The following is a 25,334-nucleotide window of genomic DNA, read 5'->3' as shown; positions in this document are numbered from 1 at the left end:
GACCGCATTTTGCAACTATCTTTAATACTCGGTTGTTATCGCCACTGTTAACGTTAACAGTGACAAGATGGCAATAGGAAAATGACCAAATCTTACCATGTAACTTTTCAAAATCGAAGACAAATTTTCTGAAAGTTGAATTAAGTTGTTGCAACGACTTTTGTTTTGTCTATTTTATCAACGTCATTGGTGTTTAAAATCATATGTAAAACTATTGAGAAATTATACACAACGTCTTTAACCAGGACGATAAAACACTCATTTAAATGTAGGCTTCTTACAGTCTACTCTGGACATTTGGACATTCCTCTCATTGAAACTTAAAATCACAAGTATCTACATAGAAAGCTATATTTGCAGGCGTAAAGACGATTCATGGTGTATCAGTGATTTTTAAGGTTAAAAATTAGATGTGAGGCATTTTACATTAGACTATAACTCTTTACGCAGACTGTGAAATTTACATACAAATTCGTTTTCAAACATAGTCGTGTAATAGAGGAAATCGTAATTTGTTTGGAACATTTCAATGATCGTTATTGCAAAATAATGAATATATAGCAATTGGACAATTATTGCAAACAATTGCAAAATATGATCTAGTAGCCGTAATTATTTCCTTTCAAATGCAGTTGAAAACTTACAAAATTATTCCACTTTAACCTTCGACCGTTAGCAGAAGAAACATTGACCACGCATTTACCAGAAAGCCATCTTGCTTTTTACAGGTGTTCTAGCAAAAACGTGCTTGATACAAGCGGGTGATAAAAACATACGCAGTCTATATAAAAAAATAGTTTACTTTAATTTACTTATAATTTAATTTAATAATAAAAATAAAAAATTTAATAATGTTCTTTTAACTTTTAAATTTCTGACAATAGGGTTAAGAAGGTATTTTTATAACCATAGATAAGCTAACAAACAAGCATTAAAAATATTGGCTTTCCAGAACAGAGTTAAGTTTTCCACTTTTAAATGGATTTTATGATCAGAGTTAAAACGTAAGAATGAAGCTTGATAAATGGATTCTTGCTATTTTCGTTTTGAAATTTTGTTTTAAAGCTTGTAACGGTAAGCTTAATGTTAGTTGGTTATTTTAATAAGCACTTTGGGCCTGTAAACATTTTTGAAACTATAGCCTACTGTACTGGTCAATTTCAATAACAATTCCACATAATGGTTTCATATAATAGACCAAACCTAGTCAGATGTTTCTCGTTGAAGGCCCGATCCACTTGCACTTAAAAATTTTCGTTAGACGAACATAACGATATTTTTTGTTAGAATAAGATCGACGCATCGAAGTATAGCCATCAAGGTCATCAAACGTCAATCGTCATCTTGTTCAAGAACCAGAACGACAGAAGTCCGCATCAGTCGGTATGTAACAAGTGGATAGTTTATTGCAATAACGCAATACGCATTTTCTCATTTGTCATCAGTGGTGTATCGCGTGAGGATCAAACCTACAACTTTGAGAATATGATACTCACGTGTTTCTGTGTATCAAGTGACAAATATATCAATGTCTGTTATAATTATTAAGACCTGCTATTGTAACTTTTTCGAGTTAATTTTTCTTTGAACTTTCATTTTCATTCAAGGTTAACTCAGGGAGATATGTGACAAACAAGTCACTTGGATTGCGTACATTATATGATGAATATCTCAATGGTTGTATTCAATTTGATATTCAATCGAGTTCAACTGACCAACTCCCAAATTTTCAATGTTTACCTACTTACAACATTTACACTTTGGGCAAGTTGTGTTTGAGCATTCTTGCTATAAACGCTATACGTCATGATGTGCTATTTATATAATTTCTGTCTCAATCACTTTCTTAATCAGTTAACTCAATATGTATATAATAGTCGTATAAACCACGTTTAGGCAATACGTCGGGCTTTTTATAGCTCTGACAGTCGAACCAATAAAACTAATTAAAAGATTATCATTTGTTTATCTGGCAATATGAAGGTTACTTTTATTCGTTAATAGCTAACCATAAATCAGCAATAATTACGCCTTGGGATGAGATTTTTTAGCGTCGAAAAATAGCCGTTAACCTCATCAACCTTCACCGTTCATCTCGCTCAATAACCAGAAAGACAGAAGTCGGTATGTGGCATGTGGGGAGTTTATTTCAATATGCCAGGTAGTGCAACACGCATCACCCCACGTCGATTGCAGTTAAGCGTTGGTCGTGTGAAGTACACGCATTGCAATTGTTAGCATTGAGATTATTCCTTGCAGTAGTTGTTCTAGTTGTACGCAATTCTCGAAAAATAAGAAAAATTTAACATACATATAGAATTCTAAATTAAACAGATTTATTGGAAAGGTAAAAATAACCATGACGTTGTGCAATATACCTGCTGCCTTAACCTGCAGGTACCCAGAGTCATATTTTTAAACGAAAGGATTGGAAAAAGATGCATAACAGTAATGGCTTTAAGCTGAAAAATACGTTAGGGCAATGTGCGTGAGATAAACTACCAACGTAACCTGGGAAAGTTCTCTATTTCGTTGGCAATGATGGTGGAGCAATACCGGGAATCGTATTGCCTTTGAAACAGTTCGACGATTGTTATTGTATTTTAATAAATGTACAGTAATTAAACTAGTATTACAACTAATTGTTCTATATGACCTTTTTGGTGGAATTATTTCCGGTCTACTGTTGTTGATAATTTACAAAGCTATTCAGCCCTAACAATTTGGCTGTTTGCAAAATGGAAATCACCCACGCAGTTACCAAAAATACCTCAAAGAGCCATTTTACAAATATTTTATAATCTTTCACATTCCTGACAGTAGGGATAAGAAAGTGTTCTGACTACAGGTAAGTTATTGCGTACCTAAAAGCGTGCAGAGCGTTGAGGAGTTAGATATATCACTTATGCAAGCGGTTCCGTGGTAAATGTTAGGAACTGAAAATGAAGCTTGATAAATGGATACTTGTAGCAATTGTTTTGATGTTTTATCTTACAGCTTGTCACGGTAAGCTAAATATTGGTTGGTTACTTTTGTCAACAGCATTAACAGCTTTACTCTTACTAGTATTATTTTTGCCAATAAAAATCGTTCAACTCCTACTATATTGGTCAAGTCGAAAATACTGAAAAATAATTTCTCCTAGTTTTAGTAATTTTCTTCATTGATTTTTTTCAAGTTTTCCAACATTATATTTTTTATTTTTGCTTCCCAAAATAATGTTTGATGACGATATTTTATTTGTAGCTTGCCGGTTTCAACAATATATGAGAAGAAATCGGAAGGACATATCTTACCGAACTCGCAAGTTGAGACCAAATTTAGTCAGATGTTTATCGAGGAAGGTCGGAAGCACTTACGCATTTCTGTTAAATAAACACAACGACAGTTATTAATATAGATTAAGATTCCAAAATCTTGAAACTATGCTCTGTTTTGACGAAAGCTTAATGTCTTTCCAGGCTGGAAAGATGTATAAGTCCTGGGAGTCAATCGTAGATTTTGTAGTTCTTGACACAAAATGGTTCAAGAAAACTGAAGACGAAACATGCGGGTAAAGGTCGTTATAAATTTTCCTTTCAGAAACGCGTTTTGATTTTAACTTTTAATCTCTTTAAACATTTTACGTTACTGTATATAGCCACATTAATCTTTTATCATACAGTAAAGGTTATGGTCGCAACACTGCCGCCTGCTGGAAGAAAAGTATCAAACAATTGCTTCGACCAAACTCAACTCTGTTACCAATTGTATTTGAATGCATAAAACGAGGAAAGCAAAAGAAAGTTAAATCAAATCTACAACAAGGTTACATAAAGTTCCTCTTATTACGAAAGAAATACAATACAGAGATTCCATTTCTTATGTTTTTGAAAGTAAAGCTAACAAAACCATATTTAAACAATCATAAAACTTTACAGGATTAATTTGTACTTTTAAAGTTCTTTTTATATCAAACGAAATTTTTTTAACACAACATATTTTATTACGTCTAATATGAAGGAACAAGGAACAATGCGTCGTATGGGAATACTTGTCTACACCAGAATAATACTTTATATAAAATGTATAAGAAATGCCTTCGATTGTTGCATGAAAAATATTTCAAGGACTTAATAAGAACCATGGATTTTGATTCAATACTTGGTTTTGTGGAAGATCATTGGATGTGTGTCAGGTAGACAGTGAAAAATAAAGCCTATATATTACCTCTATTTTACTTGATTATATTTTGAAATTGCTATAACCGTAACTGAGACACAGCCATACTCATTTAGAGTTTATAGCACAAAAAATATCAGCGATACAACTGCCGTTGTTTCAACAATGGCCGTCAAATATCATATGCTACATTGCTAACATGAAACGTTATAAGTAAGTTATTGGTAAACTGCGGTTAATATCATATTTACGTTAAGCCTTACACCCTTTTCCAGATAAACTATTGATCTTACTGTTTTTAAGATTACTGATGAATTTTTTTAAGATTAGTAATTTTAAGATTATTGATGAATTAACGAGGTACTAATGAATTTTTAGGTCACAATGAACTGGCCTTACATAATTTTGCGTTACCCTGTGATGCGTTACCTCAAGCAGCATAAATTGTTAGATACATGCTTCAAATAGTATTAATTACGCAATAACTACTTAATTATTTTACACTATATTTGCTTGATTTTGCAATCAACTTGTAAAGGAAGATATTTCAGGAAAAGTCAAAAACTTTAAAAGCTGTACTGTAGCTTCAGTACTTTTTGCACAAATCCGAATTATGTGATCTGCGGCAGAGTCTCAGCAGCACATAAGTAAAATGGGGTTAACTAGGCCTATATATGACGTTATCACTTCCACACATGTTCATGATGTTTACTGCGTTTCTTTTTGTCGGCAAGTTGTAAACTGGACATGTAATTAGCAACCCATCAATAACCAAAAGTTGTTTTTTATTCTAATTCAACTCTAGCTCAGTACCAGGAAGCTGTTCTCCAAAAAGCAGTACCTGCCATCCTCCAAACTGGCTTCGACTTCTTCCTGACATGGTAACGCGAGGGACGCAACTATTCTGGCCTGTAGACCACTGCAATAATGAGATATTCCCGCGTTCTTCAACTGGTGAGAAATTTGGTGACGTTTCGTTATACTCGATTGAGTTTTAATTTGCCAAAGTTCTCCGTTTAAATTTAAATAGTAGCAATGATATTAAATGTTATTTCATCTTAGAAAATTGCCGCCTATGGCTACCAACTTTTGGAACTCAGGTATCTGAAGTAACTTCACCTGGTTACCCAGATCAGATAAATCATGAGTTTGACTGCTTGTATCATCTCCAATCTCCGAGCACTTTCGGACAGAAAATAAAAGTGGAAGTCGATACTGAAAGCTGTTGTGATTTTGTAACGGTAAGAACTAAAAAGCCTGAATACGTTATAACTTAATGAACAAAAATAAAATTTTCATTTATTCAGTACAATGCAAGATCGGTTATTTACTTGTAATTAAAGGGAACGATCGATTAAATTTTTTCGAGTTACCTAAAGTTGATAAACTCGGCCGCAAAAAAACAAGACACAATAGATTGATGGGAGGTAACAATCGACTAACACAGATTTTGTTGTAGTTCCCTATTGATGACAACTTAGAAATTTGTTCAAAGGAGTACTCTACTGTACGTTGTGGTAATGTATAATTAAACACGGTGCTTGCAACATCTGACTCTTGTAATCTTTTTGGTCTTGCACCACTGAGTCTGCTAGAAAAGCTTACTATAGGTTATCACAGAAAAATGTAACCTTTCTGGGGTCAGCTTACACTTGTCAAACTGTCTTTATATCTTACTCAGTATAGTTGCTGTAAACGTTCTCATTACACTTTTCACCTTATATAAAATTGGGTATATCTGCTTGAAACCTTTATATATCAGATCTTGATAGCCTCCAGTCGAGTTTTACATGCTATGCAATGGAGTCCTCGTGGGTGACATAACGTGAAGTTAAAATGTAGATAGTTATCCTTCGACTTTTTTAGGTTATAACAACCCAATACCCAACGATATCAACATGTGGTTTACGTTACAATGAATCTTTTTAGGACTAGTTTCGAGATAACTACAGCGTTAAGTATGCTCTGCTGGGAACCACTAAAGCATTTTACTGTACCTTAGTCGAAAAGCCGAAAACTACTGTAGAATACTTCAATAAACTGCTAATTATCGTTAAATATTTAGATGCATTTTAATAAAGGATTCACAGAAACCGATGAAATTACTTTGATTTATTCGAAATTTCCAGTTAAATGAAATCGAGTTAACGAGGTTTCACTATATAATGACATTTTAAGCTCACACTACTAAAACGGTTCGAATAACTCGAAGTAGACTATAGTGCACTTATCCTTTTCGGTTTTCAGCTTTATCGTCCGGATTGGACAGTTCTTGCCAAACTCTCTGGCAATGTAACCAGAACTTTTGAAGTTAATTCCACCACAAAAGAGATTTTGGTCCGATACCACACTGATGAGAGTGGAGCGAGCAGAGGTTTCCGAATTACTCGCAATAATGGTGCGTTCATGATTTAGGACGCTAATGGTCAACTAATTCGGTATTTTTAGAAGTAAATGTTTTCTTCAAAACATGTGCAGATACTTTTCTTGCATTTTGTAAACCTTTATATTTTAAATTGTTTTTACGGCAGTTTTTTATGTCTAGTTTGCATGCACCAACATATGTCAGACGAAGGAGTTATGATATACGCGCCGACATATGCGTATCCGCGTGAACCCATCCTGCAGAAATTTGGCCAAGAAATGGATTGTCAGTGGACGATCACAGGGGCACGGGGCGGTCAAGTTGTTTTGAATTTGGAAAGAATAAAAATGAATATCTGCTGCGAACAACTCGAAGTAAAATTCTCATGATTTTAACAAAAATAACTGAGCTTAGATTATATAATTAATCTTCCCTTTTTTCTCTAAACAGGTATTTGATGGTCCAGTAAATCTTGGGAACTACGCGATAGCAAAAGCGAGCGTAATTCCGATCAGGTCCCAGCATGGAAGTTTGACGATAAAATATCATTCAGACTCCACAGTCAGTGGGAACGGTTTTCGGGCAACATTTTATACAGGTAAATTCTCCCACCTGAGTGTAAGCTGTTTTAACTTCAAACTATTTTAATTCATCTTTTAACCTTTTTTAACATTGCTGGTATTTAATTTTAATATGGTAACCGTTTACTTTAGAACATTACGTTTGTGGCGGCGATTATAACGCCACGGACACACGGCAGAATGTCACAGTCAAGCAAGAATATCAAAACGGTTATCGCCTGGATCATTGTATTTCTAGTTTTTGGTCTTCACCGGGCTATGCAGTCGTACTCAACGTTTCTTTCGGTAGCCAAGATCAACAAGAAAGTGAATATCCGTACGACTGGTTGGAGGTAAATTGACATTTCATCTTCGATGAAAAATTTGTAATTTAGCTTCAGACCAAAATAGCTGAACGTCTGTCACATTGAAAATACTGCAATATCGTTTAAAAAAATACTTTTGTATTTTTATTTCTTTTCAATTATGCGTTAACGTTGTTTAACAGATATACGACGGTCCAAAACTTTTACAAGAATTTAGTAACGAAGATCACAACTATGTATCAAGTGAAAATCGTTTGGCAATCAGTTTTCAGCCAGGAAATTTCGACTGGTTTGGATATCGGGCCTCTTTCAAGCAGGGTAACTTTCTTACAAATAAACCGATATATTAATCTTGTGTCCAACAGGTGTAAGACAAATGATTATATAACTTCATAAAGAATACGCTCAAGATAAGATAAAAGTTAAAGCTTGACTTGTACACTTATACCCTGACTACCAAATGTCTGCAAATTCTATAGTTCCTTGCAACGTCACTTACAATCTCACCGGTTCCGCTTCAATGAAACTTGCCTCGCCTGACTACGAAGGTTCTCCTTTAAATATTTACCAACGATGCACTTACACTTTGCACGCCCAACCTGGCAAGAAGATACGAATGACTTTGAAAACTTTTTCTAGAACTGGATACGTTCAAGTAAAATAAAATTTCAAAACGATTTTTATTCAACTCGGTCAAGTTAGTTGTTTACTATGCTTTTTATATTTTACTTATATTGCACTCCCGTAACATGAAATTCGACCCCTAAAAGCTTCAATGAATACAACACGAATCTCTCAACTAAATTAAACTTCATAATAGCAACTAATACTTTACTTCGTTCCAGATATACAGTGACGACGTATATTTTGGTCGTGCTGGGAAAGTTAACAAAACACATAGATTCACATCAACCGGCAGCACAATCCAACTTCATTACATAGCACCGAAGGCTCGCTCTGCTACTAGCCGCGGTTTCGTGGCAACATTTAAACAATGTATAACTTTCATTTTTAAAGTTGTTCAAATTTCAATTTTGTGCTAGAATGCTCGTTTTACTAAAATAAACTTTTCATGTCGTTTGGTTTATATTATTCTAAGAATCAATTTTGTGAATATGTAACGTTGTTTTGCTTTCATAGGGAAGCCCAAATGCAATTTTGTTTTTGCCGCCAACAAAACTCTTCAAGTTTTCTCCTCGCCTGGTTACACAAACGATATCTCAGACAATAACCGGACTAGATTGGAGGTTGAAATTTGTGAGTGGATAATCATCGCTTCCTCTGGCAAACAAATTTTATTGACGATCACGGACATTGATTTGGTTGATGAACGCGAAGCCTTAGGGGTACGGCTTATTTTTTGATTTTAAGTTGATAACTTATCGCTAGTTTTGCCGATGTCAACTGAATTAAACTCTTTTTATGATGTTTTTGAACGTTTTATTCTTTGTTCCACTAACTATAAGCTATGAAACATAAACAGCACAACATTTCAGATCTACAACCGGATGGTAAATTTGGGCAAATACAGTGGATCAAGGTCAAATCAAACACTCATATCAACTTCAAATCTTGTGAGAATTAGACTTCGTCGTTATTTGCCCTTTGGCTCAAGAGGGTTTGTTGCATCGTATAAAGAAAGTGGGTACAGCATGTTAATCATTTTTCGTATTTTGTTTCGCGTGTTGGTGCATTCCAGTTTCTATGAATAGTTGACTGTTCGTCTTTATAGTCGTCAACAATGGTTGGAATAACCCCGGTGCTTTTGGAGGGATAATTTCATCTCAGGCAATTTGCAATTTGTCGATATGTGAGAGTGGTCAGGATAGCTTTTGGAATTTCCAGGCCGGAAACTATTTCAAACGCATAGATTTCAAAATCTTACAAGCAAACTTCATAAGTCCAAATACCTACATGACGGTAGTTATGCTTGATTAGACTTCGTTTTTGTTTCATTAACGTTATTTACCTCTTAACATGTTTTTTCACAGCTGCTTTGGCGTAATTTTAACCCGGTTTTGCTTGATATCGTAAACATCAGATAATAGATGGAACGGAGACAGTTGCCAAGCTGGAAGGTAATTTCAGTCTACCTCAGCGTTTCACATCATCGAAAGATGTTCTTCGAATTTATTTCCATTCAAACGATGGATTGGACAATTTTGCTGGAAATATCAAAGAAGGTGTTACTGGCTATTTTTTGTGCGAATTGCAAAAATGTAACAGTTGTCAACATAACAAAACTTATGTAAAGTTAGAGTTTCTGTTATTCTCTTAAAAAGTATAACATGCCGATTATGCTGTACAATGAGATATATATTACCTAATAGTTATGTTAATGATTTTACACATTTCTAATTCAGTTTGTAGGCAAGAGTACATTGCCACGTCGGATAAAAAGATCATTCATTTTCCCTTCAGAAGAATAAAAGGAAAAATAAATTGTCAATACAACTTCCTAACGTCTCCAGAATCACGTGTCCAACTTGAAATATTTACAAAGGCATACTTTGACGCACCTCTTCAAGTAAGAAATGTTTTTACAAATAAACCAACAAACCTGAAGTTTTGCAAGTTTTTGATGATTTGCATATAAAAGTAAGATTTTGTTAATGTAAACGTGCATAGCTATACCTAATGTTAAATTGTCCTAAATATGAATTAAACTTTATGTTTTAGGTTTTGGAAAGAAATACCTCCCTCTACAATATTATTGGTCCCACTTGGTCAGAAAGAAACGTTAGCGTAACTTCTACCGGAAACACACTTACCATTCTTCATACTGTAGGCGGACGTTTTGCATATAACAACTTCAACGAATTATCGGTCACTTATAAAAAAACTGACAACGTCAATTAATCTTGTCTCTTAACTAGAAAGTAATGTTACAAACATAAGTTATAAACATATTCGATCGTATGTCATGAAGGTTGATGCATATTCCGTCAAATTAATTACTCAACACTTAATAGCTTACATTTATCTCAAAATTGGCTTGTATATTGTGTCATTGCGCAGACGGCTTCTACAGCTCTAACTTTTTAAATATCACGTGTTAATTGCGGCGACAATATGTAAGCAGTCAACGCAAAGTAAACCATGAGCAATAAAAACTTATATTAATATACTTTTGATGAACCTATAACCTATAGGGTACGCACAAGCATAAACGTGCTTGATACAAGCAGGTGATAAAGACATACGCAGTCTATAAGAAAACAATTTACTTAGAAGGAAAGAATGTAATGTAGATCATGAGCTGGCAATACGAATATATTCAGCTTATATCACAAGAAAATGCTCATTTAAGATCTGAAAATGTGTAGTTTTAATACCAGACACAGGCTAAATATATCGCGGTTGTTGTTGTAGCCGTGTTTTAGTATTGAATGTCGGTCGTGCGGTTGTCGGTCTAAATATCTTTTACTGCTTCTACTTTCTTAAACTTCATTGCGTTGAGTGCAACAAATGTATGCAGCATTTTTTATTTGCAATTTCATTTCAGTTTAATTCTTTAGGCAACTCAACAAATCGAAACTTAAGGTGACAAAAGCAACGTATGCAAAGTAAATAAACTTGTGATATGATGAATTAAAAGATCTCAAAATGCTACACACAGAGATTATCCTTTGTTATTACTACACACAGCTCATAAAAAATGGAGTGTATAAATAGATGCTGAGCCAAATACAGATGTTCATTCGCATCGGCTTGTGGCTTGCTCTAGCCATCGATATAATTTCGAAGTATTACGACAAAAATGATGATTGGTTTTTAATGGAGCAGTTATTCAAATCATTGTAGCAACGAAAGATATTATCACGTTCGGTTCGAGATCATTGCTTCCCGTCTAACTCCAGATTCTGTTTGGCCAAAGAGATTTGATTATCAGGAGAGGTGGTGATTACGCGGTCACAAACTACATCGTTTGAAGATTTATTTCGATAACCAAGCGAAGAAAAAGGTTGAACTGTTGCATGGGTCTCCAACAGGGATCCACAAGCTATCCGAACTGCGACAAGCAAAGCTTTTTTAAATTTGGTAGTTCAGACTGAATAGCTCTTTAAGATGTATGCCTGCTATTCAACGGATTTGCACCAAATAGCCTACAAGAGGCTAGGGGTCAAAGTTAATTTTCGCAAATACTCATTAACTTTAGAATATCGACAACAATTCACGAACTGAGAACATGAGGTTACCTTGTCGATATGTGGCGACGAATCCTCGACTTCTTGCAGAAAAAGCTTTGGGTGCTGTGTAGTGAAGCTGAATTGTATTTCGGCTACTTGTCAGTCGAAATGTTTTGTCAACGCCGCTTGCACGACCGAAATTAATATCTCCGCTCAGTACCTAAATACAAAACGTCATTATAGAGCATCAAAACAACCGTTTCACAAAAATATTTTGGCCACTGATCTCTTTATTGAAAATGATTCGGCTTGCTCTAAGTTCAAATTATTTGTGGCCTAATCTATTTTGTTATTACCTCTACAAATCCTTTCCGTGTAAAAGTCTGCAAAGACATTTGTATGTTCTTGCCAGGTTGGGCGTGCAAAGTGTAAGTGCATCGTTGGTAAATGTTGAAAGGAGAACCTTCGTAGTCAGGCGAGGCAAGCTTCATTGAAGCGGAACCGGTGAGATTGTAAGTGACGTTGCATGGAACTAGTGACAAGACAATGTGTCAGTCAGAGTTTCGCGTTTGTTAAAGCATTAAAAAAAACTAAAAACTAAACTAGAAATATCTCGTGGTAACAGTTTGCTTAATGTGATATACAAAAACACAATTACAGTTCATGTAACTTGCTGTTAAACAAAGCTACTAACTTACCTTGCTTGTAAGAAGCTTGCAAATCAAACGACTTGAAGTTGTAGGAATATTGATGAATCGCGAACCTATTTTCGCTAGACACGAAAGCTTTACTGTCGTTTATAAATTTTTTCACAAGCTTTGGTCCATCAAATATCTATTAAAAACAATAAACAACAAATTTAATTGTACGACAGTGTTAAAACGAAAAACGTGGACCAAAGCTTCGTTTTAAGTTCTGCAGATATTAGATAGGATCAACAGCTGTTTTGGTTGAGAGATTTTCAATTGAAACCGTGATACAAAAATCAGCCAACCTCCACAAAGTCATCATAAGTATCGCTCCCTACAAAAGCTTCCAGTCTTAAGCCACTACAAATATCATAAAATAAAAAGCTTCTTTACCTCAATGTATTCGAGCTCGTAGAAGGGTGATGGAGGAATATTGCCGTACGCAGTTATATTGAGAGCCACTGCGTAGCCTGGTGATGACCTGATATACCAGTAGCAAATAACCGGTGTGAAACCTGTGAAAAGTTGACCTTCGAATGAAAAGTTTGTCCAATTATCCGCAGCTCTAAACTCATCGTGGCATGGTTGATATCCTAAAAAAAGAATAAAATGTTGTTATCTTTGAAAAATATTTGGTTAAAATGCAAGACATAGCTTCCAAGAGTCAGAATGTAATCTATAATGCCTTTTTCTGGAATATTGTGAATGTTTTGTGGCATAGGTTAGTGCTTTATAAAGGACAAAAACACATTTTAAAATGATCTTACTGAGACTGGTGTTGCAAATCTGATACATAAACTTACTTCCACCCAAATTCGCACGGAAGCCATTTCTAGGCTTTGTGGAATTGGTATAATATCGTATCGTCAAACTTCCATTCGTAGACACAATTGGAATATTGCTTGATTTTGCAATGGTGTAGTTTCCAAGAAGCATAGCACCATCAAATACCTAACGCGGTTGTATTAATTTCAAATTATTGTAGAAATTTGACGTAATTTGTTTTACAAATTTTACATTACACAAGCTATGCCATACCTCCAACTGTTCGCAGCAAACGCTCATGCGAATTCTTTGTATGTAAAGCAAAACCTGTGACCCAGGCGATGCAGTGATCGTCCACTTGCATTCCATTTCCTGACCAAATGTTTGCAAGTTTATCTTTCTGAGATGATAATAAGTTGGGGGATGTATCATCCATACAGTTCCATGAGGTATGTAGGTGGGTAGGTTGTATTTGCAAACTAGAAAATAATTACAAGTAAATATTTTTGACCGATTTAGACCAGAATACGGATAACTAAACTATTTTTAAGTTGTTTAAACCATCGACATTACGTCACATTTAATGACGTTAATATCTTAAACATCTTTTTATCATGTTTTAAGTTTAAACAACCCAAATCGACTTACCATTTCTTCGAGTAATTCGAAACCCTTTGCTTGGCACATTCTCATCTGTGTGATATTGAACAAATATTTCTCTGACGTTAAAATCAACTTCAAATGTTCTTGTCACGTTACCAGAGAGTTTTGCTAGAACGGTTGAATTTTTCAAGAAAATCTACAAAGGACAGAAAAACTAAGGAAATATTAGGCAGTGTAAGAAGAAATCATTGCACAAAAGTAAGCTTTGTGGTCAATATAATTAAAACAGTCCGTTTTCCCACCGTCACAAAGTCACAGCAACTTTCAGTATCAACTTCCACTTTCAGCTCCAACCCAAGTGAGATTTGAGATTCGAATCGGTACAAGCAGTCAAAATTGTGGTTCTCTCTATCAGGGTAACCGGGTGACGTCATCACTGTACTTTGCATCCCCAACGTTGAATAACCTTCTTCACAGGTCTCTGACAAAGTTCTAACATTCTCATAATTTCATTGGCGAAAACAGTTGTAGCAAAAGCCATATGGCAAGGGGTTCTAAAGTGGCAGACGCTGTTTCGCAAATTTCTTAAAGACACATTTTTTTAAAAGTGATAATCTAAGACGGCCATTAACACGTTACTTAGAAATGAAACGGATAAAAATGTCTGGGTTGAAAAGTTGAAAATGTTTTTTTTACTTTTATTTGTGAAAACAGTTTTATTAGCAGTGATATGTGTTTACGCCAAAAAGCTTTACGTACAGTTTGTATTTTATACCGTAACAAACATTTCACACTAAGTATAGTCCAATAAACAAAGTTGAAATAACATTTATTTCGATTAAGATAAAGCATTTTATACTGAGGTCATATGGTTTGGTTAAAGTTAATCTAAACGTGATGTTCAAAACCTGGCGTTAACATCAAGTTGCTCGAACCTGAAACAGGACGGGGAAAAATCTTTGCGTTACATTTATTTAAAATCGTTTTGATTGGCGAAGTTGGTTTTGTCAACCTCGCCATCCGTCGAAGCCAGCTTTGGGTGTGACATGTAACGTTGCTTTTCGGGAAACAGATTTTCGTCATGGTCGAGCTGCAATAGATTTATCTAATAAATTTAGGTAATGAAATAATAAAATAATACGGAAATGAAAATGGTAATATTTGAAAACATCTTAGACTTAGATGATAATAAAAATTTGCCAAAAGTACGGTTTTGTATTTGGAAGGAGAAAACTGAGTAAACGTTTCATTTCATTTTTATCATTGTGGCTAAACAACATTACGTATGCGCTAAAATAAGCCGTACATTGAATATATGAAATACACATTTTTAAGTCAGTATAAGTTAGATTGACTCTTGGCCAAATTGTCAAATAAGCAAATAAGCAAATCGTCAAATTGGAAATTCTCACATGAGTTAAATATTTGAAACAATTCTTAACAGACTTTAGGTTTCGATTGCAAACTGCTTAGCCCACATGTAAATTCTAGCAATAAAACGCAAAAATCAATGTCTTAAATCTATAAGAAGAAAGAAGCACTTGTACCTTTCACAAATCCAGTGATCCTCCAGAAACTCAAGCACTGATGCGAGATGAAATCTTGTTCTCTTTTTGTCTAAATTTTTCATTGAGTTTTTGAAACAATTCTCATAGTTCCTGGGGATAGTCTTACTAGCACATGATGTCTCATCAACTGAATTTCTTCCGTCATTCTTTTCTATTTTTAATGAACCAAAATTGAAGAAAAAAGTGTGCGTTTTGCTGCAGCGAAACTTTAACAACTTAGCTTTAAACAAAATCTGTCATAAACTACACACTTGTTTTTAAACTTTCTTTGAGTTTGCGATGCTTCATACATTGAAGTAAATGTGGAAGAAGAGCAGAGTTTGGACGAAATATTTTTTTAACAGCTAATTTCCAGCATTTTGTGTTGTTGCGTCCAGCGGCTTTAGTATATGATTAGTGAAATTTATTTAAGTAAATAAAATTCATTAGATTTTAAATTTACTTTTTGTCATTAACAGTTTAAACAAGCTCATATGCGTTTTAGGTAAATTATATAGGCGTTTAATGCAAGGCGAACTTGGTGGCTGCAAGAAGTTTGTTATAAACTCTGTGGTAGTAGTGGCCTTTTCTGAAGCAGGCATCTTGGGAATAAACTCACGCGCAAGTGCCGTCTTCGACCTCCGTGAACCAGTGAGTATCAAGAACCACAAAATCTACGATCGATTTCCAACTTTTGAAAGTTTTTTCTGCCTAAAAATAAAACCTTTGTATGATTCTTTAGCTGGCTGCTTCTGTAAGTAAAAATTCTGTTAACATAAAACCATACCTTGCTGGTAAGACACTGGATGAAATACGGTCTGAGTTTGCGAGTCCTAAATCTTATGCTTTTTCTTCGATATCTCACCAGCTGTTGAAAGCGACATGCTGCAAGAAAAGATCACTTTTTGCATTTTAATTGATAGCGAGTCATGACATTTCTTCAAAAGAATATTAAAGATATCCTAGTTTTCTGCCCACTTTAAATTTTACAAAGTGAAATAATGTTTTTGTTGACGAATATTTTCGCTATGTACTTTTTACATTATCATACGTTCTTTTTTCTGGACTGGTTGTACTTTTATTATCAATTGATAAATATATTTTGAAAATAAAGTCTTACCGTTAATTGCAGAAACAGCAAATAGAAGAACACAAAACGACACAAACCATTTATTAAGCTGCATTCTGAGATTATAAATATCCTTTATAACAATAGCCTTCGTAGCTAGTTCACAACTGCAACAATTTTTCTGATCTTTCCGTTACCTGTCAGGCATTTTCGTGCGAAACGAGAAAAAGTTAATCATGTGGCAACCAAGTTTATAAAGTAATCTACGCGCTGCGAAGTCTGGTGCAACCAACACTTCCTACAATACCAAAAAATAGCTGGTATTGGAAAATACCCCACAAGCAAATACCAAATAATTCCGCAGTTGACTTAATTATGAGCTTTTATTAGTGAACGATAATCACATCCAATGAAACGAAAAAGTGTCATGGTACGATGCACTTTAGTGAAGGCGGAACAGACATGTATTAGAAAACAAAACTAAACAATGTGTGAAATGTGAAAGCGAAAAATATAATGTGAAAGCACAAAACAATCTTTTAGATAATAATGAACAATTTCGCTGTAGTATTTCGTCCGTTTTCAAAAATAAGAACTGTTTAGTTTGGAGAATATGCACGAAAATGCTGATTTTAGCTGTGAAGTTATACATTTGGATGAGAAGGTATATATCTAGTTTAAGTTTATTCTACAGTAATACACTATAACGTAAATCAAGAAGCTGTGAAATATAATTTCGAACTAACGATTTTTTCAGTATCATAGTGACAGAAAGTTTTCATACTTAACCGCAGGTTAAGTCGAGCTTGGTTTAGCGTACAATACCTTCTTATTTAGGTAACATAATGTTACCAATAGATATCAGAAAAATAACTTTCTTGAAACATTTGTGTCGTCTGAAGAGGACCATAAAGCCATAGTTGATAAATGGGACCCTTTACTTTTTCAAAATTGAAAAACAATATATCACAAGTGTATTTTTAAAAGGCCTATAAATTTGACACTTTCTACAGAGACTGATGATAGTTGAATAGACAATAATAATAGTGAAGATACATTTGGTTGAGATAATCGATAGACAAGAAAATGTCTCAAGCAACTTGTGACTTTAAGATGATGAAAGTATGAAAGAAAGTGGATCGCTCTTTTGTATCTTCATGAAGTCTTTAGTTCTTCAACTCTTTGAAAGATCCCAGAAGTCCTCTTTGCGATGCTCCTTGATGTCGAAGTCTTATTCTCATAACGTTTGAAGATGATGAAATGGTTGTGTTGGTTTTCAGTTCCGTGAATCTTCCCATACTTGTCATTTTGTCGTAGACCTTTGTGATTAAACAAAAAACACAACTTATATTTCTTTTAAAGTTTCATAATCATTTCTATTCTATACTGTTTTTATTAAGTAAGTGGTCAATTGCAACCAGAGATTTTGTATTGAAAGGAACAGAATCTCAACAACTCGCCAAGTATGATCGGTGCGGCTTCTATATGCTAATTGCTATACTAAATAAGTAATCAATATTTGATTTGAAGACTACTCACGCCGTCCTATGTAGATTTATTTTATGACGTACCGTTAAAGCTCCCTTTTGGTCCAATGCCAGATTGTGGATACTAAAGGAGATTTTATTATCAGGTGATGCGGTGATTATCCAGTCACAGAAAACATTGTTTGAAGAATTATTATGAGAATAATCGGGCGAAGAAATAAGTTGAGTTTTTGTATTGGCCACCAGCAAGGCACCACAGTTTGACCGAACTGTAATAAATATAATGCTTAAAAATGAGCACAAAGTATCAATATCAACCCTATCTACACCGGGTAAGCAACATTACTATTTTAACTATCTGTGGCCGACAATTCACAGAAATTTTCAATCGTTAATTTCTCGAAAACTATACATCATAAACTGATCGGACTTTTACAGGTTAGTAGCAAAAACATCTGGCTTCCTGTACACAGCATAATTGTAAAAATAAAAAAGAAAGTGCATTTAGTGTAAATTAAGTATTTCTACAAGTGATACATTTCTAGAAGTTTTTCTTTGTTACGCCGCGCTACCACTGTGCTTAATCGCCTGGAAAACCAGCTGAGCGCGAGAAGAGAACACAAGAGAACAGTTAGTCGAGTTAGTTGTGCACAAATGATTAAACGTAAACGATATGCTTCTATGCACACAGGGCAGCAACAGAAAGCAGAATTATGAAAATGTAACGTATCTCAAAAATCAACTTCATAAAACAAAAATAGACAGATAGCTGAGCATTTTGTAGGAAAAGTCACCGAATTTAAAACTTATACAGCAAACAGTGTAACTGTGCGCCACATTTTGCTGTGACTATGTGCAGGGTCGGCCACACATAGTATAGATAAGGAGGACCTAAACATATGGTAGAGCTTTTATATAACCCATTAGAATAAGAAACACAAGATGGTTATGTTGGAATCATTTTGAACTTATAGGCCATTAAGCTTGATGAAACTTTTTTGAACAACTTGAAAAAAGGGACCCACTTTTTCCTATTCTAATGGGTGATAAATAACTCTATAGCCTCTATACCTAAACACATTTCATGCATAGCAAATCCAAAGCACTACACTGATGAATCATTTTAAGAAATACAACTTGCTACAAAACTGAAACAATCATTCTTTTTGGCGTCATTTTTTATTCGTTTTTCTTTAACATTTTGATACATTTTGATAACATCCTTTAACACTTTGTGTGGAGTTAAAACTATATCTGTGATAATTGGATTTTTATGAAGTGTTTAATTTTGTTTAAATGCTTAACGTTTACTGCCTCGTTCTTCTTTAGTAAACATCATCTATTAACCTTTATGTTGGTCACTTGTGTTACACTCTTTTTCTAATTATTTCTTTTTAGCGCTTGTATTTGATTTTACAAAATCTTTGATATTTTAATTTTACAAAACCCGTGTCGTTTTGCTTAAACAAAGAAATTTTATTTTAAGTCACACTTTAACAATGTGTTCGAACAAAACTATAATAAATTTTTATAACTGCTTAAAAGTATTTGACACGTGTCAAGTCGAGTCATTAAAAACAATGACTCGATTCAAGTCAAGTCTTTTAAGTAATTTCCTTGAAAGGAACTTAAATCAAGTTTATGTTTTAGTTTCAAAACAGTAACTCGAGTCAGATTTGTTGTATGAACGGCTACTACAGAAACAGTGAGTTACTTCATAATAAATATACAAAAATGCCATTTGCCAGGGGATTGAAAACTGATCCTACCCTCAACCATCGCATGTTTTGTATTAGTTCTGGTCGCGTACTTACCTTGTCGATATGTGGCAAGAAACCCTCGACTTCTTGCAGAGAAAGCTTTGGGTGCTGTGTAGTGAAGCTGAATTGTATTTCCGCTACTTGTCAGTCGAAATGTTTTGTTAACGCCGCTAGCACGGCCAAAATTAACATCTCCGCTCAGTACCTAAATACGTGTATTTACATTATTGTGAAGTATACAATTTTTTAAATAATAACCATTTTCTGTGAAAGGTGAGGGTGGTAAAGGATAAATTTGTTTCAGGAATGTTTTTATCCAAGTAAAGGTAGTTCCTATTCGTTATGACTCACGGCTTTACCTGAACAAATCCTGTTTTAGTAAAGGTTTTCAAAGTCATTCGTATATTCTTGCCAGGTTGGGCGTACAAAGTGTAAGTGCATCGTTGGTAAATGTTGAAAGGAAAACCTTCGTAGTCAGGCGAGGCAAGCTTCATCGAAGCGGAACCGGTGAGATTGTAAGTGACGTTGCATGGAACTAGTGACAAGATAATGCTCGACATTTTTTTGTTTTTATTTGCTGATGCAATGAGAATCTAGACTTAGTTATTGTTGTGCAAGCATAGTGCTTAAATATTTAGCCAATACCTTGTCTAAAGTAGGAATTAAAAGCAAATGATTTTATTCCGTATGAAAGTTGATTAATCGCAAATCGATTTTCACTGGACACAAAAGCATTACTTTCGTTTATAAACTTCCTGACAAGTTTTGGTCCATCAAATATCTATTAAAAACATAACCGATTTTAAAAATGAATAAATATTCGAACTGCAGTGAAATGAATTCTAATTTACCGACTTGTATATTGTAAACTTGATACCAAGTGTTCAGTGAAGTATAGTGAACTATGTAAAAATAAAAAATTCGTACAACAATCAGCAACATTTTGTTCCTGACGCTGGGGAACAATAATAAATCTCGTGTGGGCATTTGCAAGCATTAGCGCTGTACACATGTCACGGGATTATTTTTATGCACCTGTTTTGTAGACACCACATTATACACCGTCTTTTCTTCTTTCTTCTTATGCATGTTCACGGTCTGCCGTGTTTTACTTGTTTATGTTCTTTTACTTATTCTTGTACACATGTTTTTATCAAATTTCTTGTGACGTCTCACGTAGTTACCCCAAAGGCCTAATTAGTATCGTATTTTACGTTCCACGTTGATTCCTTCATCGCGTGGAATTTGTTTGGTGTAGTACTGTGCTCGGCTGGGCGACGGTTGTCGGCAGTTACGTTTTGGTTTTAGAGTAAGATGGATGTTTTTATGAGAGAAAAAACTATTAAAAGTTAACAAGACAAAACCGGCTAAGACACTAGCCGTTAGAGCGGGAAGATTCCTGGCTAAGGAAAATCTTGGTTACACACACACCTACCCTACCTACCCACTGGATCGACACAGTCATAAATACATTGTGCTTTGCGTACTGCATGTGACCGAATACTTCCCATGTTACTGCGCGTTTTGGATGACTGCATAACCCGCGCTGCAAAATTTCTGCCCCGGCTCGAGAACATTTGCAGAAGTGAACATTCACATGACAATAACAACAACATGAAATACTGTAATGTGCTCATCTTTCTGACAAAGCATCGCAAATCAAAAAACATGCTTCATTACCTCAAGGCATTCATCGGCCATTCGATAAGCTATTGAATTGCTGTACGCACTTATGTTCAACGCAACTGCGTACCCGGGTGATGACGTAATATACCAGTAACAAAAAACTCGATTGGAGCCACCCCCGATTTGACCGTTGAAGGAAAAGTTTGTCCATTCGTCGGTGGCTTTAAACTCATCGTAGCAAAGAGGATTTACTTAGGTAAAACAAAATTCAAAATCAATCTCGAAAATGTAATACTTAAAAATTTTACTTGAGTTATTTAATAGAGTGTCGATACTGTATGATGCTCAATTTTCAATAAAGCTTTATTAAATGAGGCTCCTGGGCTGTTTGTACTTACTCCAACCAAAGCTCGCTCGGAAACCATTTCTAGACTTAGTGAAGTTAGTGTAATATCGTATCGTAAAGCTTCCGTTAGCCATGATCGGAATATTGCTTGCTTTTGCGATTTTGTAATTTCCAAGAAGTCTAGGACCAGAAAATACCTAAAATTTCAAAAGTTTCATTTAATTTCAAATCTGCGAGTTCAGAGGAAATTGGATTTATACAACACTTAACTTACCTCCAATTGATCGCAACAATCACTCATGCGAATTCTTTCCAAGAGAAGCCGAACCGGCCAGCCTTGTGGAAGATGGCGTGTGATCGTCCAAGTGCATTCCATTTCCTGGCCAAATTTTTGCAAGAATATATTTCCGAGATGGAAGAAGGTCGGTGGGTGTATTTTCATAAAATAACCATAATATGGAAGGTCGTATTTGCAAGCTAGAAAGTTTGGAAATAAAAGATTTAAACGTTATTGAACTCTATGATGGAAACACCCAAATATGGCCTTACGACTTTAAGATACAATTTGTCTTATGCTGGTTATTTATTTAATGATTTTAACTTGTATTTATAAACTTGCAAAGTTATCAGTTAAGAGTTTAGGCGAATCGGGCACTAAATGTAACTCACCGTTTCTGTGAGAGATTCGAAATCCTTTGCTCGCCACACTTCCGTCGGTGTGATATCTGACAAAAATTTCTCTGTCATAATGGTCCACCTCAAATGTTTTTGTTACATTGCCGGAGAGTTTTGCGAGAGTGGTTAAATTTTTCAAAAAAACCTGCAAAAGACAAAAAACGAAAAAAGTAAAATAAGTTGTGCACGAAGACAAGAAGACTTAACAGCAAAAGCGAAAAGATGCGCGATTGGTATAACCCGCCCTCACAGTCACGAAATCACAGCAACTTTCAGTATCAACTTCCACTTTTAGCTCCAACCCAAATGAATTCTGGGATTTAAATTGGTACAAGCAGTCAAAATTGTGCTTTTTTCCGTGAGGATAACCGGGTGACGTCATCACATTATATTCCGTTCCAAGTGTTGGATGTAATTTCTTACAGTTCTCTGGTAAATCATAAAAGTCATTTATCATTCGTTTTCTTTTAAGTAATATAGTATAGTGTGGCTATGCCTTTTAGTATCAAAAATAGTTTCCATCTTGTTAGGCAAACTGTAAAAAATGATGAAATTAAAATGGCAGATAGACTGCAGATGTATATAAATTTTGTGATCATCGATTTTGCGTAAAGAATTTTAAAGAACACGGTTTTCCAGAATGAGCTTTTCTACGTTGAAACTCGGTAAATCCATAGACATATATCAAGGTTAGCATACCTCGGACAGAACGGGGAAAAACCTCAGCGTTGCATTTGTTTAAAATCGTTTTGAATGGCGAAGTTGGTTTTGTTAATGTCGCCATACGACGTAACCAGCTTTGGGTGTGACAGGTGGCGTTGCTTTTCGGGAAACAGTTGTCCGTGACTGGTCGGCTATAAGAAAATCAAAAATATTACTTTATTGACAAATCTTATGAATTTTTTACAAACGTTTAGGAGAACAAGTCGGGCGTTCGTCACATCGTTTATTAGAACATTTTATACTGCCACAAAGTTCAAAAGTTTGTTCAAAAGTAACGGCATTATGTTATGCTAATAATGTTAATGGTAAAATTTTGTGTAAATATGGCTGTAGATATGTCTTAACTAAAAATAACAGCAATGGAAGGCGGAATGCAAGACCCCCTATAACATTAAATAAGTTACAAGAAAAATGGTTTTCAAAAGTCAAAACACTTGACAGAATAGTTTCCATAAAAATACTAGAACCTACATCTCACATGCCCAGTGACTCTGCAAAAATCCAAGCACCGATTTAAGGTCAAATGTTTTAAAATTTTTTCCTTCTTCATTTAATGACTTTGTGAAGCAATCTTCATATTTTCCTGAGATTTCGCTTAAACACGTCTGGTCGACCGATTCACCGTCATGTTTTTTGCCATTTTCTAAGTAGTATAGCTACGGTAAAACTAGACAACCAAAAATTGTGTTTGTTTCTATTGACGATTACAATTAATTTCTATAGTTCTCAATAAATATAACGCACCAGTCGTTGAATTAATCTTGCGATGCTTCATACACTCAAGTAAATGTGGAAGAAGAGCAGAGTTTGGACGAAGCATTTTTCTAATAGCTGATCTCCAACATTTTTTATTGTTCAGATTAGCCGCTTTGCTGTGTTATAATATACTATTTCAAAAAGTAATTGTAATAGATATAAACACATCGCCATGACATCGACATTTATAAAAAGCTTTTTGAAACGTTAGGCACTTATCAGACAAGATAAATATACAGTAACTTTCTTCTGCCAATTATTGGCGGTACATTTTGTCCAACAAAAGTAAGCATTTCATGACGTGACACAAGTATCACATGAATTTATGCACCAACTCACGCGCATGTGACGTCTTCAGTTTCAGCAAACCAGCGAGTATCAAGAACAACAAAGTCAACGATCGATTTCCAGCTTCTGTAAGTTTCTCCAGCCTAAAAATCGCATCGTAACATTGAAGAAAACAGAGTCTTTCAGTTATGTTTTAATTTCATTGCACTACAAGGTCGGTCTTAGTCACATTAGACCTTACAGAATCAATCGCCTCACAAACATCACTTTACCTCTTTTGCAAGACACTTGATAAAATACGGTCTCATTTCGCGAGTGCGATACGATACATCTCTTCTGTAAACTTTCACCTTTTGCTGAAAGCGACATGCTGCAAAAAGTCGAGACGCGAATTAGCTTTTTCATTAGATATTGTGTTAAGTTACGAACGACTTTTTCTAGAAAATTGGTTGAATATTCTCCTATGTACAGTAGTAGGCTATAGCTTAAATAAGAAAGATAGGCAAAACATTTTCTACCATTCACTGTAGAGTCAATAAAATGAAGAGCAAAAAGTAACACAATTAATCTTCTAATTCTCATGGCAAGACTTCTAGGACTTGACTCATCAGAAACGCTTTTACTGACACGTCCTCTGAATGCAAGTACTGCAATGATTACAAGATATATATAGACGCAACTGTTAACGTCGTAACGTTAAATCAGCACACAACCTAACGTCGCAAATAACCTGATATTAATCAAACTTTTAATTGCTGGAATTTTTCGCTGGGTGCTTACCAACAGCAAGCAATCGAAGAAACGTTCCATATTTGTCAAAACAAGTTTAGTTTAACAGCTGCAACTGGTGTTGTTAGGACTTAGCATCGGGCAAAGTCTGCTTAAGTCGGTTGTTTGACTTTCGGAGTTTGCATTTGTTTTAATGTTTTGGCCTTTTCCGGTATAGCCGTACACATTGTTCTTTTCTGGATTGTTATCAATCTATATAAAGTCTATAAATCAGTTAATTGCGGAAGTATTTCACCGTTATTCGTAAAGCAATTTTGCACTATTACTCGATTTGCCAAATGCCAAATCTTAGCAACACTCGTTGCTGCAGAACACATTGTGTGTTGAGAGTTTAAGAGTTTACGTTGATTGCTTTTTATTGGAAAGCATCCAGCGAGAAATTCCAGCAATTGAAAGTTTAATTGGTGTTACGCTGTATACAACATTAGAATGTGTGCTGACAAAGTTAACAGTCGTGTGAATATATTGTGTGTTGTGTACATTGTGTGTATATCCTGAACTCATTGCATTACTTGCACTCAGAAGTGTAGTAAATGTGTTAGTAACTTTTTTTTGACGAGAGGAACTTCTCAAAGTCATAGCAAGAATAATTGTGTTACTTTTTGGTCTTCACTTTACTAATTCCACTGCGAATGGTAAGAAAATAATTTACCAATATTTCTTTAATAA

General features: G+C 34.8%; 3 protein-coding genes across 3 annotated transcripts; 1 reads left to right on the top strand and 2 right to left on the bottom strand.

The window, feature by feature from the left end:
* The first annotated feature begins 2,835 nt into the window (after positions 1-2,835).
* LOC143449711 (cubilin-like) lies at positions 2,836-10,518 on the top strand. The gene is made up of 20 exons (XM_076950020.1): positions 2,836-3,006; positions 3,247-3,344; positions 3,462-3,553; positions 3,665-3,807; positions 4,003-4,177; positions 4,967-5,115; positions 5,224-5,402; positions 6,409-6,559; positions 6,707-6,900; positions 6,977-7,124; positions 7,240-7,439; positions 7,595-7,730; positions 7,892-8,067; positions 8,258-8,408; positions 8,553-8,758; positions 8,909-9,053; positions 9,145-9,332; positions 9,454-9,595; positions 9,776-9,939; positions 10,092-10,518. The coding sequence occupies exons 1-20, from the start codon at positions 2,943-2,945 to the stop codon at positions 10,269-10,271; spliced, it is 3,081 nt and encodes a 1,026-aa protein (XP_076806135.1). The 5' UTR covers positions 2,836-2,942; the 3' UTR covers positions 10,272-10,518.
* Positions 10,519-11,248: 730 nt separating this feature from the next.
* On the bottom strand, positions 11,249-16,483 carry LOC143449856 (cubilin-like). The gene is made up of 15 exons (XM_076950182.1): positions 16,267-16,483; positions 15,934-16,031; positions 15,767-15,857; positions 15,419-15,553; positions 15,147-15,318; positions 14,535-14,689; positions 13,902-14,080; positions 13,645-13,795; positions 13,270-13,475; positions 13,035-13,182; positions 12,625-12,824; positions 12,241-12,376; positions 11,899-12,074; positions 11,612-11,762; positions 11,249-11,424 (listed from the first exon to the last, which is right to left on the bottom strand). The coding sequence occupies exons 1-15, from the start codon at positions 16,328-16,330 to the stop codon at positions 11,249-11,251; spliced, it is 2,238 nt and encodes a 745-aa protein (XP_076806297.1). The 5' UTR covers positions 16,331-16,483.
* A 96-nt stretch (positions 16,484-16,579) lies between these two features.
* LOC143448751 (cubilin-like) lies at positions 16,580-24,733 on the bottom strand. The gene is made up of 16 exons (XM_076948605.1): positions 24,395-24,733; positions 24,149-24,246; positions 23,928-24,019; positions 23,577-23,704; positions 23,304-23,475; positions 22,809-22,963; positions 22,360-22,538; positions 22,104-22,254; positions 21,709-21,911; positions 21,487-21,631; positions 21,143-21,339; positions 20,108-20,243; positions 19,822-19,997; positions 19,517-19,667; positions 17,787-17,971; positions 16,580-17,534 (listed from the first exon to the last, which is right to left on the bottom strand). The coding sequence occupies exons 1-16, from the start codon at positions 24,456-24,458 to the stop codon at positions 17,382-17,384; spliced, it is 2,385 nt and encodes a 794-aa protein (XP_076804720.1). The 5' UTR covers positions 24,459-24,733; the 3' UTR covers positions 16,580-17,381.
* Positions 24,734-25,334: the final 601 nt, after the last annotated feature.

This window comes from Clavelina lepadiformis, chromosome 3, assembly GCF_947623445.1.
Source record: "Clavelina lepadiformis chromosome 3, kaClaLepa1.1, whole genome shotgun sequence".
NCBI lineage: Eukaryota > Metazoa > Chordata > Ascidiacea > Aplousobranchia > Clavelinidae > Clavelina > Clavelina lepadiformis.
This window is presented reverse-complemented; position numbering and strand designations above follow the sequence as displayed.

Coding starts and splice junctions, on each gene's coding strand:
- LOC143448751 (XM_076948605.1), bottom strand. CDS start 24,458: ATGAGAATTAGAAGATTAATTGTGTTACTTTTTGCTCTTCATTTTATT. Junction 24,020..24,148: donor TCAAGTGTCTTGCAAAAGAG/GTAAAGTGATGT, acceptor TGCGATTTTTAG/GCTGGAGAAACTTACAGAAG. Junction 22,539..22,808: donor TTTTCCCCGTTCTGTCCGAG/GTATGCTAACCT, acceptor ATGATTTACCAG/AGAACTGTAAGAAATTACAT.
- LOC143449856 (XM_076950182.1), bottom strand. CDS start 16,330: ATGCAGCTTAATAAATGGTTTGTGTCGTTTTGTGTTCTTCTATTTGCT. Junction 15,858..15,933: donor TCCAGTGTCTTACCAGCAAG/GTATGGTTTTAT, acceptor TTTTATTTTTAG/GCAGAAAAAACTTTCAAAAG. Junction 12,075..12,240: donor GCAAGCTTCTTACAAGCAAG/GTAAGTTAGTAG, acceptor TCTTGTCACTAG/TTCCATGCAACGTCACTTAC.
- LOC143449711 (XM_076950020.1), top strand. CDS start 2,943: ATGAAGCTTGATAAATGGATACTTGTAGCAATTGTTTTGATGTTTTAT. Junction 4,178..4,966: donor GATCATTGGATGTGTGTCAG/GTAGACAGTGAA, acceptor ATTCAACTCTAG/CTCAGTACCAGGAAGCTGTT. Junction 5,116..5,223: donor ATTCCCGCGTTCTTCAACTG/GTGAGAAATTTG, acceptor ATTTCATCTTAG/AAAATTGCCGCCTATGGCTA.